General features: G+C 45.6%; 1 protein-coding gene across 3 annotated transcripts in view; it reads right to left on the minus strand.

Moving 5' to 3' along the window:
- Positions 1-1,035: 1,035 nt before the first annotated feature.
- FAM219A (family with sequence similarity 219 member A) overlaps positions 1,036-22,108 on the minus strand; it is a 93,395-nt gene continuing 72,322 nt past the window's right edge. For 2 of the 3 annotated variants that reach the window (XM_064735225.1, XM_064735223.1), the window contains exons 3-6: positions 15,143-15,245; positions 11,210-11,290; positions 10,832-10,886; positions 1,036-9,691 (exon numbers count right to left, since the gene is read on the minus strand). In XM_064735225.1, coding sequence (XP_064591295.1) covers positions 9,533-9,691; positions 10,832-10,886; positions 11,210-11,290; positions 15,143-15,245 — 398 coding nt within the window. In that variant the 3' untranslated portion in view covers positions 1,036-9,532. The remainder of the gene's footprint in view (positions 9,692-10,831; positions 10,887-11,209; positions 11,291-15,142; positions 15,246-22,108) is intronic. The other variant, XM_064735224.1, reaches the window with a different exon arrangement.

The raw sequence follows: 22,108 nt of genomic DNA on the forward strand, positions 1-22,108 counted from the left end.
CTCATGCCAGGGTGGGAGTGGCATGAACTGAGTTTGCTTTCTCCAGAGCTGGGGAGCTGAGCAGAGATGCCCCTGCAGGGATGGGGACAAGCCAAGCCCTGCTCTGGCCTGGCCTGTGACACTGTGCCCACTCAGAGCCCTGCTGTGCTCTCTGTTCCAGCCCCTCTTCTGCTTCAGCTTGGCAGATCCATGGGAGCAGACCCACACCCATCTTGGCAGGGGAGATGCCAACCTGTGCCCCTGAAGGGCTGCAGAGCCCTGCCTGGTTTGCTGCTGGACAACCTGGAACACCTTCGTGGGTCCCAGCAAAAGTGAATTATGTGTCCTCAGAGAAGAAAAAAACAAGCTGCCCTTGATTTCCACACCCTACTGGTCTCTGCTGGGCCAGGTTTAGGCTTTCCATCAGCCCCATGCCCTGCAGGGAGTCAGTGGGAGGCTGGGAGGGGAAGGTGGACACTGCAGTGTCTTGGAGCAAGCCAGGTCGCAGGTCTGGGGAGCACCACTGATAAGAGGTGGAACCCAAGCCTCTCAGCTGTGGGGGTACTAATCCTGCACCAGGTTTGTTGCCAGCATGATCCACTGGCCTCTTTGGCTGTCCTCTATCCCTGGTGGTCCACAGGTTTTCCAGCTGCGTGTATTGGACTTTAAAATCAGGGCTTGGCTCCTGTGCCAACAGCTTAGAGGGGCAGAACAGCTGCAGGGCTGGAGAAAGGGTTATTTCACCCACTGATGTCATACAGATGCAGCAGTTCTTTCTGCTTCTTGCTGACCGGATGCAGGAGCTGGGTGCAGCCTTGTGTGCCTTCCTGCTGCCCTGGGGACTCATGTTTCCCAAACGTTGGTGGCCAGTCCTGGAATATTTACCTCTGCCATTCACACAGGTCACAGCAGCTGCTGTTTCTGGGACCAAGCAGGCCATGGAGTGAAGGCTGCACCCCCGGTTTCAGCATCTGCAAGTGCTGGGGACTCAGAGGAGCTGGTGCAGTCCACACCCTCTTGCCGTGGTTTGCTCCAATGAAAAAAAAGGCTGTCAGGCTGGTTTTCATATGTATGCTTTTTAATATCATTAATTCCGTTACACTACACACAACCAGTAACAATGATAAATACTGCAATGGAAATGTTAAAAAAAAATACTATACACGTTTTTCATGTTTTTGAAAGAAACCCCCACGTTTTAAAATAAATTAATGCATAAAACTGATGGTAGAAAAGAGAAAACCCAAAACAAACCATAACACAACTGATCTGTTTAAGGCAATACTCTACACAGACGGGAACAAAAGTACAACAGTGTGCTACATGATCTGAATGGGAAAAAAGGGAACAAAAGAAAACCCATACAGGATGCAGACTGATGCTTTGGAAGTGAGAAAACTCCCAAAACCAGATAAAAAAAAACAATGGCCAAGTTAAGTGCAGCATTAATACACTCTGCATGTCAAATGATTAGCAGGTTCCTAACAAGGACTAAGGTCAAGCTACAACAAATTTATCTTCCTAATTAAAAGGTTATTCAGGTCAAACCCTACATTTAACTCTATTTGTGATTGGCTGTTTCAGCTATATTTCACTATATGCAAGGACAGCCAGAAATTCATCTGCTCTTGAGATTAACACAAAGGTCGGGAGGTCTCCCATCCTGAAATGTATTTCCATTAAATAAATCCAAAAAGGATCTTGCTTTTGGTGACCTTGAAATACCTCCCACCACCCCTTCCCCTGGGGCACCAGGCACCACACGGGGAATGGAGACCAGGAAGGCATTATCTCAGGCTGATTTTTTTTTCCCATGCTGAGGACACAAAATGGAAGTGCAGATTTGATCTGGACTTGGAGGAGTGCTGTTTTTCTGCTGCCAGAAGTGTCCATCTGGAGCCTGCTGAAAGTACTTTGCCAGCATGGAAGAAACCCATCCTGTACACAGGCTCTGGCTACAGCCATGACATTTGCTATTAAGGTTGGTGCAGAGCTCCACACCTGCCTGGACAGCCAGTGAACCCCAATTATTAATGCAGCCCAGAACTTGGCCACTGGAAGATGGACAATAATTGTAATGCCAAAAAAATCCCTCTTTCCCTCAAAAAAGAAAAGAAAAGGGACAGTAGCCACTTTCTGCCAACTTCCTTGGGTGGATCCCCATCAACTGCCACCCATTTAAGATCGGCAGTGCCAGATCTCACCAGCATTGACCCAGTACATTCCCAGTAAGGTGCATGTCTGCAAGGTGCTGCTGGGGGCAAAGAAACTTCCTGGGACATGATCAGAGCCTCCTGTACTGCCCTGCTAGAGTGCATGGGAAGGAAGCCATGAAACACAAGGAAAGAAACCCAACTGGAGTTACTAGACTTGTGAAGGCCAACAACTGTCCGGGTTGCCTTGGGTTTGGGTGAGAAGGGGGGATGCAGAACTGGGCTGAGAATCACTTTGGTGCAACTGCCTCTGATGCTCATCACTAGTGCATGGGGCAGGGGGAAGAAAGGCGACGGCTGCTTTGAGAAAAGGGGAGTGGAAGGAGGACGTGTGTGCAATATAACAAGGCTTGCAATTCTAGGACTAACCACTGGACACGGATACCAAAGATTACTTGTGACAACTAGCTATCCTTCTACTGCGGTTGCTCCTTCCCCCATTTTCTGGTCTGATTCTTCTTCAGTTTGGGAAGCTATGGCTGTTTGGCATGATGGCCAGTGCTGACCCTACCACCCCAGTCCTTGCCCAGCTCATGGGGTGACTCTGCTACAGGTTGGACAATGAGGTCTGGAAATCACGTCAGGCACAGACTGGCTCTGCACACCAGTCAGCACCTGCTTTCAGACCCTTCAGAAACTTATTTAATGGCAGCTCATCTCCCTTATTAAACTGAAGGTTCAATAACCTCTGTGGAAGGAGTAAAAAGGGTTTAAAAAGTGCAAAAAGGGGAGGGGAAAAACCCAACTTTCTGAATTGTCTCCCCCGCAAAGACTTCATCCTCCACCAGAGTCTTTTTCCCGGCAGAACTACAGCCCCACCAGTATCTCACAGCACCCTGCCCCAGTGCAGCAAAAGCAGAGCCAACAGGCTCCCCACTAAGGCCTCTGCTGCAGGACTCCAGCCCACACCAGGAGCACGTGGGTTGGCAGGTCTGGGACCACAGACCTGGACCCACAGCACTGAGGCCAGGAGGGCGAAGGCATCCGGCTTGGTGGGCTGCATCTCACCAGGTTTTGCACGAACCTGGTGAATCCTCAGCCCCACAGCCTTCATGTGGGTGAAGAGAAATCCCAGCCTCCTGTCTGATTCTCACCCCATCTGTTCATGGACCCACAGCTGGACTGACTTTTGCTGGGGGTTTGTCTTGGGACAGAGGCAGCCACAAGTTGAACACAGCTGCTACTGCAGCTTCTCCATGCAAAGAAATGGAACAAACAAATGTGTGAACTGGGGGTGGACATGAAGATCTGTCATGAAGAGTGCTTGCCCAAGTTTTTTCAGCTCTTTCCATGTGTCTATATTATATCTCTCAACAAACTGTGTCTCCCAAATCATGGAGGCTTGAGGAAGGTGGGTACCAAATGGAGTTGCAGCTTATTTAGGTTGCAAAGGCAAAAAGGCAGCCTGGGTGAAGAGCAGTGCTTCCCAGGAGCACACCTGGTACAACTGCATGGGCAGCTAGGGGAGAAATGCTGCTCTGGGAGGGTAAATATCTTAGCAGTAATGAGACATAGGATGGCCTTCCAGTGGCCTTTTCCTGATGCCTACTGCTTCCAAGTAAGCACCAGGGAAAGCTGCAACCTGCTCTGTGACATGGTTTACTGCATGCTTGCGTGGGCCATGGGGCTGTGCTCTGTGTGATCTCAGACAGTCCCAGCCTCTGCCTCCCCAGCAAGCTGTCAAAGATGTGCTCAGACAGGCAGTGTTCAGCTACTGTCATCCTGGGACTGCCAACAATGTCAAGTGGGGCAAAGGAAGGGAAGTAGCTGTAATTTTTGGGAAGCAATGCAGCAGCTCAGCTGCATAATACAGGAAGTTAAAATATGGACCACAACCCCTATGAGAAACCTCCACTGACCTCCTGCAGACAATCCCAGCCACAAAATCTCTCTTTATGCTAAATTCCTGGCCCTTCTGCTTCAGGTCTTGTGTGGTTCTGTAACAAAGGTGGGTTTGTCTGATGAGGTGCAGTTTGGAGCAATCCCTCTCACAGCTGAGCCTTGAAAGGAATAGACAAGTATGCCTAGAGGTGAAAAGCAGCTTAAAATGAAGACCTTTCCATGCCTTCCCAGCTAGCCCTGTGGCACTGCTCCTCTATGCAGATGTTGCTTTTGATCATGCAGCCCAAGCTTGCTGAGCCAAGCAGCAGCCAGGTGCCAAAGCCTACGGCATTCTAGGTAAGAGTGGCAGTATCCCACGTAGATGTGAAGCGAGAATCGAAAAGCAAAGGATGAGCCCAGGCAGAACCACCAGTCTAAAGGCTAAGATGATCATATGGTTGCTAAAAGCAAGAGCATGAAACTGCCACAGGGATATCCCAAAAATGAGCCTTTCAATCCTCTCTTCTCCTTTGTGACTACTTGCCATCCCAAGCTGCACTCCTAAATTCCTTAATTCTGCTATCAGTGGATGGTGCTGTTGGGTCATCAAATCTTTGTACGTGTTCCCTCTGGGAGCAGGCAAACTCAGAAGCCAGCTGTGCAAGAATCAGCTGCCAAGTAACTGGATAACACATCCTTGACAAACATCTTTCTCCAAAGATGTTTAACCTCTGTACTAACCTCCACCCTGCTGCATTCTGGCATGTGTGAAGAACATCAGAAGATGGTAAAAAGAGGGAAAATAGAGTAGTATTTTGAAAATAGGAATTAAATTTCTAAAGCACTATATTTACATCCTTCTTGCAGAACTGTCCTATCAATGGTGCCCCTCACACTTGACAGTATCCATGCAGGATGGTGGCAGCACTTTGGGAAGGCAGGTTTCTCCCATGTGCCCCAGAAGGGAATTGACATCAAGACAGGATGTGACTTGCCTGAGGTTAGAGCAAATACCTACAGCAGCAAGGACCTCAGATCTCATTTTCCTGTGCTTTAAGAGTCCAGCAGACCCACCAGGGCTGTAGCTGGCTGCAGTGCCAGCTCAGGGACAGGATGTTTCTGGTGTGTACATCTGAAAGCAAGCTTTGCTCCCCACTGGCATCAGCACTGCACTGAGACAGATCAACTCGGACAACTGGGATCTGCCCAAGGCCACGATGGCACTTGGCAATCTTTCCAGTTATTGCTTGCTTTCCTTTTCCTGTTTTCCATCTGTTGCCCAGCAGGGTCCTTCCTTTCTTCAAAAGCATCTTCATGTTTCTTTTGAGTCACACACAGGGCGCTGCATTTTTCAAGCCTCCTGCATTCTCCTACACAGCCTGCAGGCCAGCCCAGGATCAGACTGTGCATGGAAAGAGAAGGATCCTGCTCAGGATTGCAGACCTGTGTGTCAGCCAGTGAACCACTGAACACAGTGGGTGCCTCCTTTGGGACAAGACCCGGTGAAACAAACCAGAAGGAGCCGAGTCCCTATTGTCTGTGGGGAAACTGTCCTGAAGTTCCTCTCAAAGTCCATGTGGCAGGAATGGTCACCTGGTTTTGCAGTTGCAAGGCATTTGCAGGCAGGACAGCCAGGAGAGCACAGCAGATCCAATGGCCAAGCACACATGTTAGGGACAGACATGCAGCAATGTCAGATATCACCCAGTGGCTCTTCCAAGGGCTCACTTCAAGATGTGTCTGGTAAGATATCAAATGAGCCTTCAGAATGGGCATCAGCCTCCTTTCAGCTGAGGTTTATGTACAAACACATGAACACACTATCTATAGACCTTCCTCAAGACTAGGAGGATGTTCCTCCTCCCAAAAACATCTGGAAATGTGGTGTTTGCAGACAAAAGAGATGGAACAGAGTGCTGTTTGCATGGCAATTTAGGTAGACAGCAACGCAGCATTTCATACTCCATGGTGTTCCTCCCCTTGGTTTTCTGTACAGCTTTGGATTGAAAATGTGGCCTGAGAGGGCCATCTTGTTTGGTGCAAAGACTGGAGGAAGGAACAATTTTCTTTCTTGCATGCCATCTGCATTTAGGAGAGCACCCAGCAGCTCTGTAGATTTTGCAGAAATGTTGTGACAGAGAGTCAGAGTCTGTGCTCCTGCCTTCTGCCTTTTTCTGGCCCTGGTGGCAGAGACTGGTCTAAGGAGAGCAGTGCCAGCATAGTCATCTATCTCCACACCTTCCCAGGAAATCACCACAGCATAAACTCCAACAAGGTTTGCTTGAGCAGAGAGGCTGGATCAGATGACCCCACTGTGGCCCCTTCCAGCCTTACCCATTCTGTGACTCTGAGGGCATATAGAAAACCTGATTGCTAAAGCAAAGGTCTGAATGTGAGGCCAGACAGGGGGAACCAGCCTCATCTGTGGTTGATACCTACCAATGGGCAGTCCTCAATATTCCATAATGAGCCAACAAACATGCTGCAGGGTCGTAATCTGCTGAAGGGGCTGCAGTTCAGAAGGGTTAGTGTTCAGTTTTCTATGACAGCCACATGTGCCACTCAGCCTTTCTGATAACGACCCTACACAGGTAACTACTTTTCCCCACCCTTTCTACATTATTCCCCTAATAAAATATATGAACACAAAGCATAGAGAGGAGAAGCCAAAAAATTGCCATTTTATGGTCCTGTACTGTCATGCCAAACCAACTATTTCTACAACCAACTCCTTCTGTGCACAGGCAAAAATGCTTGAGTTGTGCTTCGGTTTGTATTTGGAGGAAGCACCAAATGGAACATCTGAATTAATCTCCCTCCCTCCCTCCCTAAAGGGCTGTGCTAGAAGCAGATGCACATCACAAAATGCAAAGGGCTGAAGGCAGTTGCAGGGTTGGGGAATGTCTCAGGGCACATGGCAGGCAAAAACCAGCAACAGGAGCAATAAAAGGACTTGGTAATGGTGCCGTGGGACAGTGGATGTCATAGAACACCTCAGGTTGGAAAAGACCTTTAAGATCATAGAATCCAACTGTTAATCCAGCACTGCCAAGTCCACTAAGTCTGTCCCTCAGAGGAGAGGTGTTAACCCTGAGAGATAAGAGTAACAGCAAGCCTCCTTCTATCCTAGACAGAACAGGACAGTGCTTGGCTATAGCGGAACTCAGTGATCTTAAGGGTGTTTTTCAACCTAGATGATGGCATGATTCTATGATGGCAGCATGATGGAGACCTGTGGGATGTGCAGTCCTCAGTGGCTGGCCCAGGTGAAGGGATGGCTTGTTGCTCTAGCAGGCACTCTGAAATTCTCTGAGCTCCTGAGCAAGGGTTGTGGGAAAGGCTGAGGTGTGCAGCCTGGCTGGAAGGCACAGAGACTGACCCAGGAGGATAAATGTGATGAAGACATTCCATGATACCAGTGCTGAACTGCAAAGTCCCTCTCCAGAAGAGTGAAGATTTAAAGAGTGTTGGTCATGTCCTATAGGATTTGGTTGGACCATGGTATTTCTATATGTTTTGACTACATTCGCCATTAAAAAAGACTCCTTAAGGAATGTTTTTCCCTTTAATCTTTTTCTGTACTCTCTACTTCCCTCACCTCTGGAAAACCTCATACCTGAGTTGTATTTTGGAAATATTCCTCCTTAGCAGCACTACCAGGTAGTGAGAAAAGGAGATGAATTCACTTGAGGAACACTATCCCCACAAGAGTTGGCAAGTTAACCATCACTTCTGTATGAAGAGGCAGGGATGCTCAGCAAGCAGCACCATTCAAGTCCTCTTTCTATGGCCTGGAACCAGAGTGGCAGCATGTTTTTTAGGCAGAGGGGACAAGCACAGCTTTAAAAGTTGTCAACACCATCAAGTAAGTAAGCCTGGGAATCTTGTGTGCCTGCTCTTTCACTCATACTGTGGCTGGTATCAAGTTTTGCACTGCACAGAGTAAATCTCCAGGATGTTAAAAAAATCTCGTGCTAATTAAGACTTCTTAAAGACTCAGCTCACTTCATATAGATTTCAGATGGGGAATCCGTCTGTTGTGGTGCAGCTCAGGCTCTGCTTTGTGACTCAGGAATTCTGATGGGAAGCTCAGAACTGCCCTCATTTTTTTTCCTTTCCTAGCCTACAAAGCAGGTGATGACCCAAGGCAGGTGGTCCTTCCTCCTGAAAGGCCAGGGAAACACAAGAATTGTGCCTGTGGCAAAAGATTTCAACACCAAGAAAAATGCCAGCCCATCCCTTGCATATGCTGCAGTCAGGGAGAGGACATGTTTCCTAATTCCAGAAGTGATTCTGCATTCAAAACAATCTGCTGGTGAGCTGGGAGCTCAGACCAGCAACCTAATGTAACAGGTTTCCTAATTTTGCGGCACCAACTGCTCCTGACCTGGTACCATGTCTGGCTCACAATGGGGCAGACGGGTGAACAGCAGTTTCCTCTCGTGGGCACCTTTCAGCTGAAGCTGTTCATAACTCTGCTGCTGCTGAAAATTCCTCTCAAGTCTGACCCCACCACACTGATGACTTCAGCATTAACGAGTTTCTCCCACAAGCACCCAGAGACACAGTGTCAAGAGAATATCAAGAGTCAAGCACTCTTAAAATGTGCTGTCTTCAACTAGCTTTTCCAGCACTGTTGTTCAGCACATCTCAAGTCCTGACTCATGCAGGATTAATTTCTTCTCAGTTGAACAAAGTTTAAGATTTTTGGAAAGAGATGGATCGCACAGGGATTAAATACAGGCTGAAGTCAGAATACGTGACTGAACTGAAGTCACAAGTATGGTTGGTATTCCTGGGCAATGAGCAGGTCCTTGAAGTGCATGAGTGGATTGCAGATCAAACCTGATGTGTTTGGTGGTAATTTAATGTGGCGCTAAGGGTAGATTGCATTGGCTAAGTGACACAACAGCTCTAGCTAGTACTGACTCACAGTGAGATGTCAGCTACTTGTCCCTTTTGCAGGTGAATGAATTGTGTCATGCTAGTCCTGGCTAGCCTTGCCATAAGAAAGGATGCCCTGGTCCGTCCCCATTCCTGTGCCCCAGTTATAATATTGTTTTGGTTATGCGAATGAAACAGGTTTAGTGAATGAATTAAGAACTGACTTCCTCTCATTGGTAAAACACTTTGATACCTCCAACTTGCCCTAATCTTTCAAATGGATCGGTTTCAGTGGGCAGGATTACCTGAAGTCCCATCTGACCTTTCCCATTCTGGAAAAAGACACTTTACAAAATATCCCCAGTGCCTAAACAAACCAAGGAGGTATCTCTGGACCCCTCTGCATTCGCTCTCCAGACCAGTCAGCTCTGCCAGGCACTGCCTGGCACATTGAGCAACTTCTCTTTTGTTTTACCATAGTTTAAAATAAGTTATCAACCAATCATAAAATGAATTTTTTGGTTTCTCCTGGCTCCATGAACACAAAGAGGTGCACGTCCTACCATAGGAGGAAGCAATGGCTGTTAAGTTTTACAGTTATAGTGGAAAGCACTGATCACAGCCTGCCGGCCTCACTACTGGATGTGACAGGCGGTGGAGGAGGTGGCTTGGCAACACATGCAGGTGGGGTTGACAGATTTAGGGGGGATTAAGTCGAGGTCCTCGTCATCCGGGATCTCATCTAACCGGTACCCATCCTTTAGCAGCTGGATGTTCAAGTCTTGGTTGATCTGCTACAGACAAAGAGACAAACAGTCAAACACTTGGGACTTCTTACTTTTGGTGGTCAGAAGATAAAGGATTCATACATCATTCCCTTATTTGGGAATGTATTTCCCCATCATTAACAATTGCCCCACAGTCCTAGATTTGACCTCAGGTGAGGGGAGGGTACTAACTTCTCCACAGAAGAAATATCTACAGTGAGATAAACTATTTTGTTATGGAGTAATTTTTCCCTAAGGACATGCCCTCAGTTAAAGTAATGCAATAATATTATTTACTCGCAGATGACCAGTCCCCCCTCTCAGTCTGGGGCACACTATAGCAGGGAAAAGATGGTAAACTTTGGCTTGGTGATCTCAGGTTCAAGTGCTGTCTGACTGAATCTATATAAACAACACTTAGTCAGGGCACAGAAACAGCTCAGATCATCTGACATGGTCACTGCTCTTGGCTGTTTCCCAGGGTTTCAGAGGTATTTTATCCAAGGAAGAGAAACAAGGGGCAAGAGTTCTGAGCAGTTTGTGGGCAGAATGGCTGCTCAGCCCCTGGATACAAAATCCTGCAGAAGCAGTAGCCAGAGGCTTCTTACAAGAGGCCAAGCAACAAATTCATGAGAGAGTACAGGAATTTACTCAGAAACAATGCAGAGGGACTAACAAGCCTGAGCTTCCTGCCTTTTCTCTTTGAAAGGGCAAGAGTTCATATCTGCAAGTCCTCCCTGGAATTTCTGCTTGCTCCAAGTAAACACACACTGGGTGACCCTGACCACTCCAGTAACTGGAAATCACAGCACACCCTCAGATCCTTTATTTGTGTCCTTGGCATGCATACAGTTGCTGAGCTGCCATGGCAGTCAAGATGATGCTTTTGCACCTCATGGGTCACTGCAGGACTAGGCAGAATGAGGGAAAGTTTGAGTGAAACCAAAGGTAGCTGTGAAAACTGCTGATGGGAAGATCTCTGCATCATCACCAGGGAAGAAAGCAACATGACACAGTTTCTGCCATGGCCCCTTCCAGACTCACGGAGTCTATACCACTACTAAATTTGTGTGGCCATTTCTGCCTGTGCAAGGACTCTATAAGCCATTTCTGGCTGCTCTGTTACTTGTATTCATGGCAAGGGTGGCAGGAGAGAGTATAACTCACCTCAGCTGATGAGTATCCCGAGGAGGAATATCTGGACATATCGAAGTCATCATCACTGCAGGGAAGTACAAGTACAGTGAAGAAGGAATTGGTTAGATGAGACCTGTACTCCCCACTTTGTCCTATCTTTCTTGTGCTATGAAACTGTTCTTCAGGCACAGAGAAGCTACATCAAGGGAGCCTGTAGAGCAGCTTTCATCTGTGACCCTCAGATCTTTTCTCACAGCTCTTCTCCCTTGTTCTTACACAGAGACCCACCATGGCATAGGTCAAAGGGAACAGTGGAGGGAAGAATGTGAGTGCTGCCCTCTGGCATGAAAACCCACTTAAGCTGTCATAACCTTTAACAGGTTATGACAGCTTTAACCTTTTGCATACCTGTCTGTATCCAGGGCTACCAGGGGCTTTTCATCTGGACTCTGGTCTAGCGACGAGTAGCCCTTGTTGGGAACGACGAGCCTGAAATAATTAAATGTTGTCCATTAACCACACAGTAAAGCTCAGAACCACACACTGCCTAGGGTAAAGCTGTATGATAAAGTTGGCTTTCCCCATTCCACTTCTTTGCAAGCCCCCTCCTTATTGGTGAAGATGTTTAAATGGGTGCAATTCAGAGGGAGCAAGATGTGTCTCTGGGTAGCCAACAGTGGTTTCTCAGGGATTAACAGTGGGCATGCCCTAGGAACATACCCCTTCCTGGAATTAAAAAAAACAACATTGGGACATTCTGTACTTCATTCTGGTAAACCTGTTTGGCTAGCATTGCCTGTCATATCAGATTGCTCATTTTCTTGTTGCTTGTTTTTTTCCTGGCAAGGGTACCTGACACCAGCAGTAAGCACATAGGAGAAGGAGGCGAGGGGAAGCCAGAGACCAGAGTGATCCCACTATTCTGCTGTTGGACATCAGGGATATTATGTGGTGCCTCTGTCTGAATCCCTATCCAGGCTGCTGGCAACACAACACTTCTGAGGTCTCAGTACTAAATTTAGTAATATTAGAAACCTGAGCTGGTGTGACCAGCATAAGAAACCAGTCAGAGCAGCACTTTTTAAATTCCGTTTTTTTGCTATGACTTTCAGTTAATCAGAAATGTTACAAAGGCTGAGGATGACTCTGCACCTTTAACTGCACGGGAGAGTTTGTGAAATGGAGTGCAGGCTTTAGAACTTCTAGGATAAGAAAAATGTGTTAATACAATAATATCTTGTTCACAATGGAGTCCTTTCATCCAAAAAAATTCAAAAATAATTTGGTTCACAATTAAAATAAGATTACTAAACCAACAAATGGAGTAGGATTCTTTGTTCAGCAAGTAAGAACTTCAGTAGTGACAAAAATCTCTTTCAGTAAGTCAACCACTTTCTCCCAAGTGGTTTTTAACAGCACACCATGATGCACAATGATGCTTCACTAAGACTTTAAGAAATATAAATCTAAGTATGATAATCCATCTCATCCATGCTCCAACTACTCTCTAACTACCTGAAATGTTTTTCTGCTCCTGCACAGATAATTGCAGCAAGCCATTAACAATTTCAGAAATAAGAAGTCCTGGCAAGCACCGTCAGTGGTCAGGCTCAGGAAGAGTAAGATATATCAAATCCTATAACAAAGCAGATACATAGGTTCACAATTAGTTATATTTTCTTACTGTGTTCACTGAAACATAAATTAAATAAATTAATTTAAAACCTGATGCAGAATCTCCAAACTGCTGCACCAGAGGACTGGAGAAAATGGGATCCACTTGCAAAATTCAGTAGCCCTTCTCACAGAAGTGGGACAGTCCTTCTGCTCCTCAGATATGAAGGCAGGAAATCAAGAAGCAAAGATGTCTGGAGCTGAAGCTGAGATTTGGCAGCACAGGCCTGCCCATACAGATATCAGAAGTATTGACTCCCATTTTCCCTCTCCAGTTTTCCAGTCCCTGTTCCATATATATTCACTGACAGTTGTTATTAAATCATCAGTGAACAAAGCACTCTCAGGTGATCTAGGAGCAGAACATTCATATTTACTTGATGAAAAAAAAACCCCACTACATCTTCTTGAGAAGTGTCTTTTTTCTTAATAACAAAAAACTTTAATTTAACTGCTGCAGACAAAAATTGTTACAGTGTCTCTGCCTCTGATTTAAGTATTTCCCTCACATCCTGATTGTCCTTATCTTCACTTCCCACTGTCCTTGGAATAAAGTCGGGTAGCAGTGGTAGCTGCTTTTGTCTGCAGCTGCCCTGGTAAGCTTCTTTGTGTTTTTGCTCACTCGAAGCCACATAATGTCCAAGTTTAGGTTACCCTGAGTGGACTGTAGCACTCAGCTGTATTCAAGTGATGTGGATGGTGTTGTGGGCTCTGTCTACACTCATAGGAAGAGCATCACCCCTACCTCGTTCACATTTAATTTGATTTTAAGGAGACTGAGAGTGTTATGGATCCAATCACTCTCGCCTGTAAGGCTGTCTGCACCCTTGTCCCTGAAGAGGACTGAATGGTGAAGGCAACCTTGTACTAAAGGCTGGATGTCAGAAATCCACAGGGATAATACAAAATAACAGAGGTCTTGGGGAAGAAGGAGGAGGTGGAGTAGAGAGTAGGAGAGGTAAAGCACAAAGGAAAACATATTTGATGAGAAGAGCAGAACTATTAAAAAGGGGGAAATGGTTTTAGCTTAATTATCCTGCAGAGACCTGAGGAAGCCAACAGTTCAGACTTAAACAATAATCTGGAAATTTTGCAGTGTGTCCTCCTGGAATATTTCCCATTATACTGCAACTGTTACCCTGTGAAAACCTGCTTCAACAAGCTTGTGGCATTTCTGCCTTGCTGGTGTTACCAGTCAGGGGCAGACAGACTGAAGCATTCAGAGGTGCCCAGTGAAATAAAACTGAGCTGGCTGTTTAAAATCTTTTGTCAATAGGTGTCACTGCTCTGCTCTTTCCATCGGCAGCTTGGAAACAACAATCTCTCCATGGAAAATTTCTTCATGTTACACGTAGATACCTCTATTTATCCCACCTTCTCTCCCTTATTATCTTCCTCCACTAATTTCAGTGTTTCTAAACCTCTCAAGCAGCAAATTTGCTACCATTCCTCTCAGGATGCTAGCTTGTGCCTATTGTCAAAAGAAAACAAGCTTTTCCAGAATGTACTTGGAAGATAAGGAGGACCAGTGGGCATGGAAAACACAGCTGAGCACAGTTCCTGAATTTCTTGCTGCCATGAAAGGTCTGGCTCTTTTATACAGCCTCAACACCCGAACACAGAGAGGAAGCAATGCAGCATATTCCCCATATGTATTTCAGGGGCTTACAACTAAAAGTTGACTAGGTCCTGTCAGGATTTATGACTAAAATTTTGGGTCTGGGGAATTAGTGTGAACAAGAAAGTTCATTTTTCAGATGCATTGCATATAGAGAGGCTCTGACCTGCAGCTCCTATTCTACTTAATATATTGTAATCCAGAAAACTTTCCCCTTCATCAGTAAACATCCAGCATTCCCCAGATTCCTCCATCATTTTAAGAGAGGTCCTCCACTAAAACCTGTCACCTTTCCAGCAGCATGCAAAGCATGCAATCCTGTGGGCTCATGGGGTTTCCTCTTACCTGAACATAGGTAAGTAATACACTAGTGTACTGAAGTCTGCACAGACAAAAAATAGAAATACTCTAAAAGAAAATATTCAGCTCAGAATGCCTTTGTTTACAGCACATAAACCTCACTAGACATACTGCCTAATACCCTCTTACAGAGCTCCTTCAAAGCATCTCCAGCAAAGTGTGACCATGCTGTTCCAAGAGTGGAGAAGGTATGTAGAAAATCACACAGAGACAGATTATTTACAAGCCTTCATTAAATCCATCAGTAGTAGAACAGGTCACCATCAAAAAGGAGCAGTGGAACTTACAGTGACAAAGGCAACCAAGGCAGAATTAAGCTCTAAACTAGTCTGTGTTTAATGAAGAAGCACAGCTCCTCTCCCACTGGCAGGATCAGGTGCTACCTGAGGCTACTCAGATCCTGCAGGATGGCTCTATCAACCCCCTGATTTTAACCTGGCTGGGCTTCCTCTGCCTTCTACAGGCTGCAATAACTCTGGTCCTGGGCTCAAGTGTCCTTGCATCTTCCCAGGGGCTGGGATGCAACACAGCCCAGAGCATTTGGGGCTGCCAGCTCCAGGAAGGGCCATCACTGCTCTTGTAGTGTGGCTGGCAGAAGGCAAATGCAATGAACACTGTCCCTGACCACCCCAGGACCATTGGGGACTGCAGCTCAGAGCACAGCTGTGAGTACTCTTCCAGTCCTTTACCTTGTTCGTGCCATCACGTTGTTCTTCTTGGGCTGCTGATTAACTGGGCTTCCCATGTTGCCATTCTTCAGGGACCCCTTCCGAGCCAGCTCCCTCTGCTTCTCTGCACAGGAGATAGGAATGGGAAAAGCAAAATTAGAGCAGCAGCCTAGCAGGCCATCATAAGAGGAAACCCAGATCTGGTAGTGGCAAAAGGCACAGCAGAATTAACAGCAAAGGGCATGAGCTTGCCACTTCTTATGAAGAGATGCTGTAAAGGCTGGATGAGCTGTGTTCCACTTTCTCCAAGGTCACCAGGGACTAAATCTAATCTACCTTCACTCATAGCAGCCTTTTGACAGGGAACACACAAAAATCTGGGTCTTCAAGACCCATAAGGTCTTGGAGGTTCTGGATGAAACCCAGCTGAGGCAGACAAGAGGCACAGACCTTGTGCCTATCTGCAGCTAGTTTCTGCATGGACTCCAATACCATGCTGTACTAACATGACTCTGCTTCTAGCAGGGATGGGAACCCAGGCATGTATATAAATTGATATTAAATTTTCTGATTGAAAGTCCTTCCTTGTTTCTTGTGGAGGATCAGTTGCATTGAGTTACCAGCTAGTCACAAAAGTTGAGCTAACTGCCCCAACCTCATCGTGTAACAGCAGGCAAGGATTGTATGGAAGAGCTGAGCTTGGAGCCAGTAAGGCAGGAATGAGAACAGCTAAAAAAAATTATCCAGAGTGTAAGAAAATGCTAGAAACTACTTTTGTGGCATGCCTAAATAACAGGTGTACCAGACTGCTTGCTGATAAATCTGAATAGTGAATTTGTTTTGCTTTGTCCTCTCCTGCAATGTGAATTCTGTAGTTGGGTTGTGTTTCTTCTGCAGATTTTATTTCCACTTGGAGAGAAGAGCAGCTTTTCTCACTTGTTGCGGAAAAGCAGCATGCTTCTACAGCGTGCAAGTTCAAGGTGAGCCAACACTTTCCCTTCCTCACAAGTGAGAGCAGGGGGACACACATCCAAGGCTCCCTTTCTTAAGGGAGAAATAAACAGCAGGGATACCTGGAGATTGTTATGATGAGGAACATGGAGACAAGAATACATACACTTGCAAACCATACCCAGCCTGCTCCTGCTGACAGCAGAGGTGAATAAATGCCCATGGAACTTGGCAGGAAAAGGATTGGATTAATAACTCACTCTGGCTTTAGCAACTTGAGAGACTGATTCAGGATTGAAATCAAAACCTTAAATCAGAGTTCCAATTTCTCAGTATGGAACTTGGAAATGCATTGGTTACCTCTGTCTCCAGAATAAAAGGCTGATATTTTTCAGGCCACATGAATTTTGCTGTTCAGAGAGAGATAAAGCAAGACTATGCAGGCAAATAACTACAACACGAAATACAACCTGATTTCCACTGCTCTCCATCAGAAGCTCCAGTGCTGACCACAAATACACAGCACTGAGACAAGCTGCCAATGCTTTATGATGCTGATGAAATGGTTGCAGGGGGCTGAATACACTGTGAGTGCAGGTGTGATGGCTCACAGCAATTATCAGCAGGGTTGAAACCCAGATTCCTTCTGGCTTTTCAATAATTTTCCAGACAGAAGCTTCCTTCAAGAAGCAGGATAGAGCAGAGAAGGTTGGGAAGACATGAAGCAGTTTGTGTTTGCCTTTGACATTACAAAACACATACAATTAGGAGTCTGAAGATCCTGTCTGATGATTAGCAGAATCACTGTGTTGGGTGATGTATTTAGTTTGTGTGCAAGTTTTTGGTAGCGGAGGGTTGCACAGGTGGGTTCTGTGAAAAGCTTCTAGATGTTTCCCTGTGTCTAACAGAGCCAATGCTAGCAAGCTCCAATACAGACCTGCTGCTGGGCATGGCTGGGCTCATTAGCAATGGTGGTAGAGACTCTGGGATAACACAGTTAGGAAAGGGGGAAAAATCCTGTACAACTGCAGCCAGACAGAAGAGTGAGGGTGTGTCAGAAACAGCCCTGCAGATACCCAGGTCAGTACAGAAGTAGGAAGAGGAGCTGCTCCAGGTAGCAGAACAGATTCCCCTGCAGCCCATGGTGAGGCACCCCTGCAGCCCATGGAGCTCCACAAAGGAGCAGAGATCCATCTGCAGTCCATGGAGAACCCTACAACAGAGCATGTGGGTGCCTGAAAGAGGCTGTGAACCTGTGGAAAGCCCATGTTGTTTCTGTGTTTTCACTCCTCTGTTCAGACAAGTAATAGAAAAGCTTTGATCGGCTCCTGCTGTCCAGCCAGGGTCACCCCACCACAGGCAATCTACTCATCTCCATGGCTGAGTGAAGCAAAGCAGCAGTTTTCTGTTTCAGTGTTTCAGTGGAGAACTTGGAGAATACAGACAGCTGTGCTGTCAGTCTGACTCACGGGGGAATTTGGCTGCACCGGTTCCACTTCAGCTAATCCTGGATGTTGTGTCCAGAAGAAGAACACGTGGAGCACGTGAGTGTGAGTGTGTATGTGAGGAGGGGGTCCAGGATCCTTTTGACACCCCTATACTGCTCTGAACAGCATGAGGAACAGCCTTTTGTCTGGATCTGCCAACCACATCACATCTTGCTCCTCCTTTATTGTTCACCTTGTCACCTCATCTTTGAGACACTCTGTCCTTTATGACATAAAAATAATTTCAGAGAAGATGTATCTGCTTAAAGAAAAAACTATTGCTTTCCTGCTAGCCCCACACTAGCCTGTGCTGCTCGTTGACTCCACCTGTGTCATTCGGCATCTCCTCCAAGTGCTGCTTCAAAGAAAGCTCTGCTGGTGACAAGACAACAGCCAAGCAGACTATGGAGCATTCAGTGAGGCAGGGAAAACACCTAAGCAAAAAGTAGCAAAGGAAATAAGGAAATGCATGCTGCAGACACAATCAGCACCACAAGTGGCCCAGCCTTGTGTCCTGCCTGGCAGTGGTCTCCTACTATACTTGCCTGCAAAATTAATAAGAAGGTGCCCCAGCATGCCAAACAACCAGCAAACTGTCCTTGTCCCAGTATTCACTCACCTGATCCAGGACATGTCAGAAGGTGGATGGACAGACAACTGCATGCTGACAAGTGACACACATCCACACATGGAGCCTCTTTGGGGAGAGTCAAGAGGGGGCTGAATTCTCCCCTTATCATGGGAACACCTACTGCCCTAATGAAAGATTTCAAGCACTGCTTGAGATGATTTAGTGCAATCTAAAATGGTTACCTGTTCAACTGGCAGGGTGTGTCTAGCTGCTTTATGATGAGAGAAAATAGCAATGGAGCATGTGAAGCAGAATGGACTTAACATGAATGTGTCTAAACTAAAAATCAGACTTGAATGAATCCTTAAAATTATTTCTCTGGTTTCAGCATTTAAACAAAATCATAATCATAATCATTTTTAATAACACTTCCAAGGTTTTTAATAAATTAAATGCTGAACAGTTTGTTTGGAGCACGTTGCTATGTAGGGGTGGACTTGCTTTTGCCTACTATCCTCCCCAAATGAGAAATGCCAAAAGTAGTCATATGCTTGAGTCTCCTGAAGAACTGCTCCTTTTGTGACATGAGACAAAGCAGACAATGCAGGAATCTGGTGAACATCATGCTGTACTATGCTGAAGAGATATTTGAAGAATCAGACACCCCAAATCCGCATTTTCCATTTGTCCCAAGATAGTGGGTGAGTCTGGCTATGATCAGACATGGTGGGTGGAGAGTGGTTTAGGATGCCATTGTCACACTGTCACTGTGCTTGACTACCTGCAGCCCCCTCAGCTGAGGCAGCCTGACTGGCACAAACACTCTTTTATGGCAGATGAGGCTGATTTGCCTCCTTTGCAGTGTGGGGGGGAACAAGCAGATGCTGACTGCTCCAGTCTCTTTGCTGAGAGCTGCTGGCTGGGCCTCAGTAACTCAGCTGCTTGTGAACCTGCCTGACTAGGAGAAGATGGAGCTTCCTGCTATGGGGACAGTGCAGTGTGGACCCATGGATTTGCTGAAGTGGCAAGACAAAGAGAAATTATTCCAGTGTGACAGAACCGTATTTTTTCATTTTCAAGGTTGATGAGATGAGATTTTGCGATGTATTTCTCTCTCTCTCTCCCACAGTCAGCTAAATGGTTTCTGAGGCTGAGGACTCTGATTCCCTGATGAATTCTAATTTCTCAAGTAAGCTGAGAATTTAAATTGCACACTAAATGAAATTAATACGTCTGCTCAAATTCTGCTCAATGATGAACAGATTAATGAGCAAATCAAAGGAGAAAGAATGAAATGCTGTCTACAGCTTCTTCAAGCCCAAGTCTTGATTTCAGTTCACTTGCATCGCTTAGCTGGGGGACATTAGCATGAATCTAGGTAACACTGAAATCTTCCCCACCTTTCACCTCTGACAGACAGTACTTGTCAGGGAGGACTGTGCCACTGCTTGGAGAGGATTTCAGGGTATATACATAAATTTGGGCTTTGCCTGCAGGCTGCACGGGAAGGAAGGTGTACGAAGTTGTGTGTTAGGACCATGCTGATCCCAGTGCTCCCTGGAGTGTAAGTATGACCATGTGGCTGTTGTTATTGCAGCTGATGGCTGCGCCTACCTGCACTGAGAAAAAAGGCAAAAGAAAAGTGATTTTTACTAAACAGGTATAGCAGAAACAAAAAGGACCTATCTGTGGCCAGTCTCCTAAGGTGAACATGGGGACTAAAGTTTCAAGCTGATACAGGCCAGGCATCAGCCCTGATTACTCACGACATTGGAATAAGGATATTGTTTCACTGGTTTCAGAAAAGACTGTTCAGATAGCAAGGGTCAGACTGCTATGTCACCCAACTACCAACCTGGGTGAGACACGGTATTCTTAGCTGAAGTACGTCATTTTCCTGACCCAGACAAACTTTGGGAAAATAGTGAACTATTTTCTAGTTTCTGACTTCAGCTCTGTAAACTGATTAGAAAGAACCAGTGTATGAATCTGTCTTCCAAGGTCCCTCTAGGACCAGGTTTTAAAGGTCAAATTTAAAATTTCCATATGTTCTGTTTATCTCGCTGTTGCTCTGTGCTTTTGGCAAGGCTGAGAAGTGGCACAAACAGAAGTGGGCTAGGAGAGGTTCTAAGCTCCCTTCAGCTCCCAAGAAGGTCTGATCTAGAACTGGTAAAGGACCTAGGGACTACAAAGTTAATGTTTGTCTCTGCTGTTGAAGGATGCAGCCCTTAACTTCCTGCATGGGAACTACTATCAGCAGCAGCCAGGGCACTGCATGCACAGCAGGGCAGGGCTCATCCTGAGGTAGTGCTCAGCTAGAATGCTGCCTGGGCAAGTTACCGAGAGGTTGTTGAGGGCCTGGGTGATTTTATTTTGCACTTCCCTTCAGAAAACACACACTAAAACATCACACTATTCCTTAGCACAGAGGAAAACATGTAAAGGAGTGCTCCAGTCCCAGCCAAAGTTATCATCTACTTACACCACACATCTCCAGAAGTGGCTTTATGTTCCCAGTAGCATGTCCTCATTCCCTAGCCATGCTATCCCAGCCCCATATCGCATGTTTTGGACACTCATGTGATTATGGGAAGGAACGGCTTCTCTGCTTCTGCCCACTATTTGGCTTAGCCCCAGAAGAGAGCAGATAATTTCCTGCAATGAAAACCTCATGGCTGTACACTTCAATTAAAAAAAAAAAAAACCAAAAACAACAAAACAAAACAAAACAAAGCAACACTATTTTGAACACACAGAGCATTTTACCTCTACATGGCTTAATACAACAGTGAATAATCTTTGTAAAACAGTAAATTGTGTTTTACTGTTGGTAGAAACTACATAACTGGTTTAGCTTAAAGCCATGTAGAGGATCTGTGGCAGCAGGGGAGCACAGAACCAGGATTCCTGCTCCCAGCCCTCTGCTCGAGCTGTCTCTGCAGCCATTTTATGCAGACAGGTTGCGAGCGTGTAGCAGCAGGCAGCAATTAATCTCTCTTCATCTTTCAACACCTTTCTGTATACTGATTTCAAAGGCATCTATTGTCGCAGCTCCTACCTCACAAGGGCATTTATTTTGTTCTCATTCAGCATGTGCTCTTTCACTTAATTTTAAAGGATTGAGATTTTTATTCCTAATGGCTGCAAAATATTGGAAAGAAGGATTTCATTTATCACTGTCAGAACTGGAATATATGAACAGCACTGGTGATATTTAAATGTAATTTTTTTTTCCATTTTCCACATTTTCCTTCAGAAAGGGACTTGTACGGTATTTTCATTTACTTTTCAAAGACTATTTTACCTGCCAGCCAGAAGAACAAAGTTAGATATCTGGGGAAGCATTTGCATCCTGACAAGCACAGCTAAAATATTTCTGTTTACAAACTGATTTCTGAAAGACCTAATCCATAAAACTGAGCTATGCTCTCTTTTAAGGTATTTTAAAGGGACAAAGAGAATTAATTTACTTCACCTGGGGAGAACTTCTACAAATGCCCCCTCATTAGTTTTACTCAACTGAACACAGGTTTAAGTCAAAGCCATTTGCTTGACCTTGCTAAATGGTATGACAGACAAAAACAAAGGGGAAAGAAAACCAAAAAAGGGAGACTTTTAAGAGCAATTTAGCTCTCTTCATTTAAATAATTAAATTCATTTAAAACATCACTTATGCTATAGGCACAATCTACAGACACACAGAGGTAATATTAATGCCTACATCACATTTATTATGAGTTCTGATGTTCTGTGAAGAAGCATTAAGGTTACTGGTGTACTAAATGTGATGTGTATTCAGAAGAGTAGTAGTACAAACTTGCTTAGTTGAATATTCACAGCATTTGGTTACACAGGATGTCATCATACAGTGTCTATTTGTATTAAAAAACACTTTTAATGGAGTCTGACATCAGTAGGCTTGAACTGCATAGACACTTAGTCAAATGTCCACCCTTTCTTGCCAAAGGTTGTTCTATG

This window comes from Zonotrichia leucophrys, chromosome Z, assembly GCF_028769735.1.
Source record: "Zonotrichia leucophrys gambelii isolate GWCS_2022_RI chromosome Z, RI_Zleu_2.0, whole genome shotgun sequence".
In the NCBI taxonomy this organism is placed as follows: Eukaryota; Metazoa; Chordata; class Aves; order Passeriformes; family Passerellidae; genus Zonotrichia; species Zonotrichia leucophrys.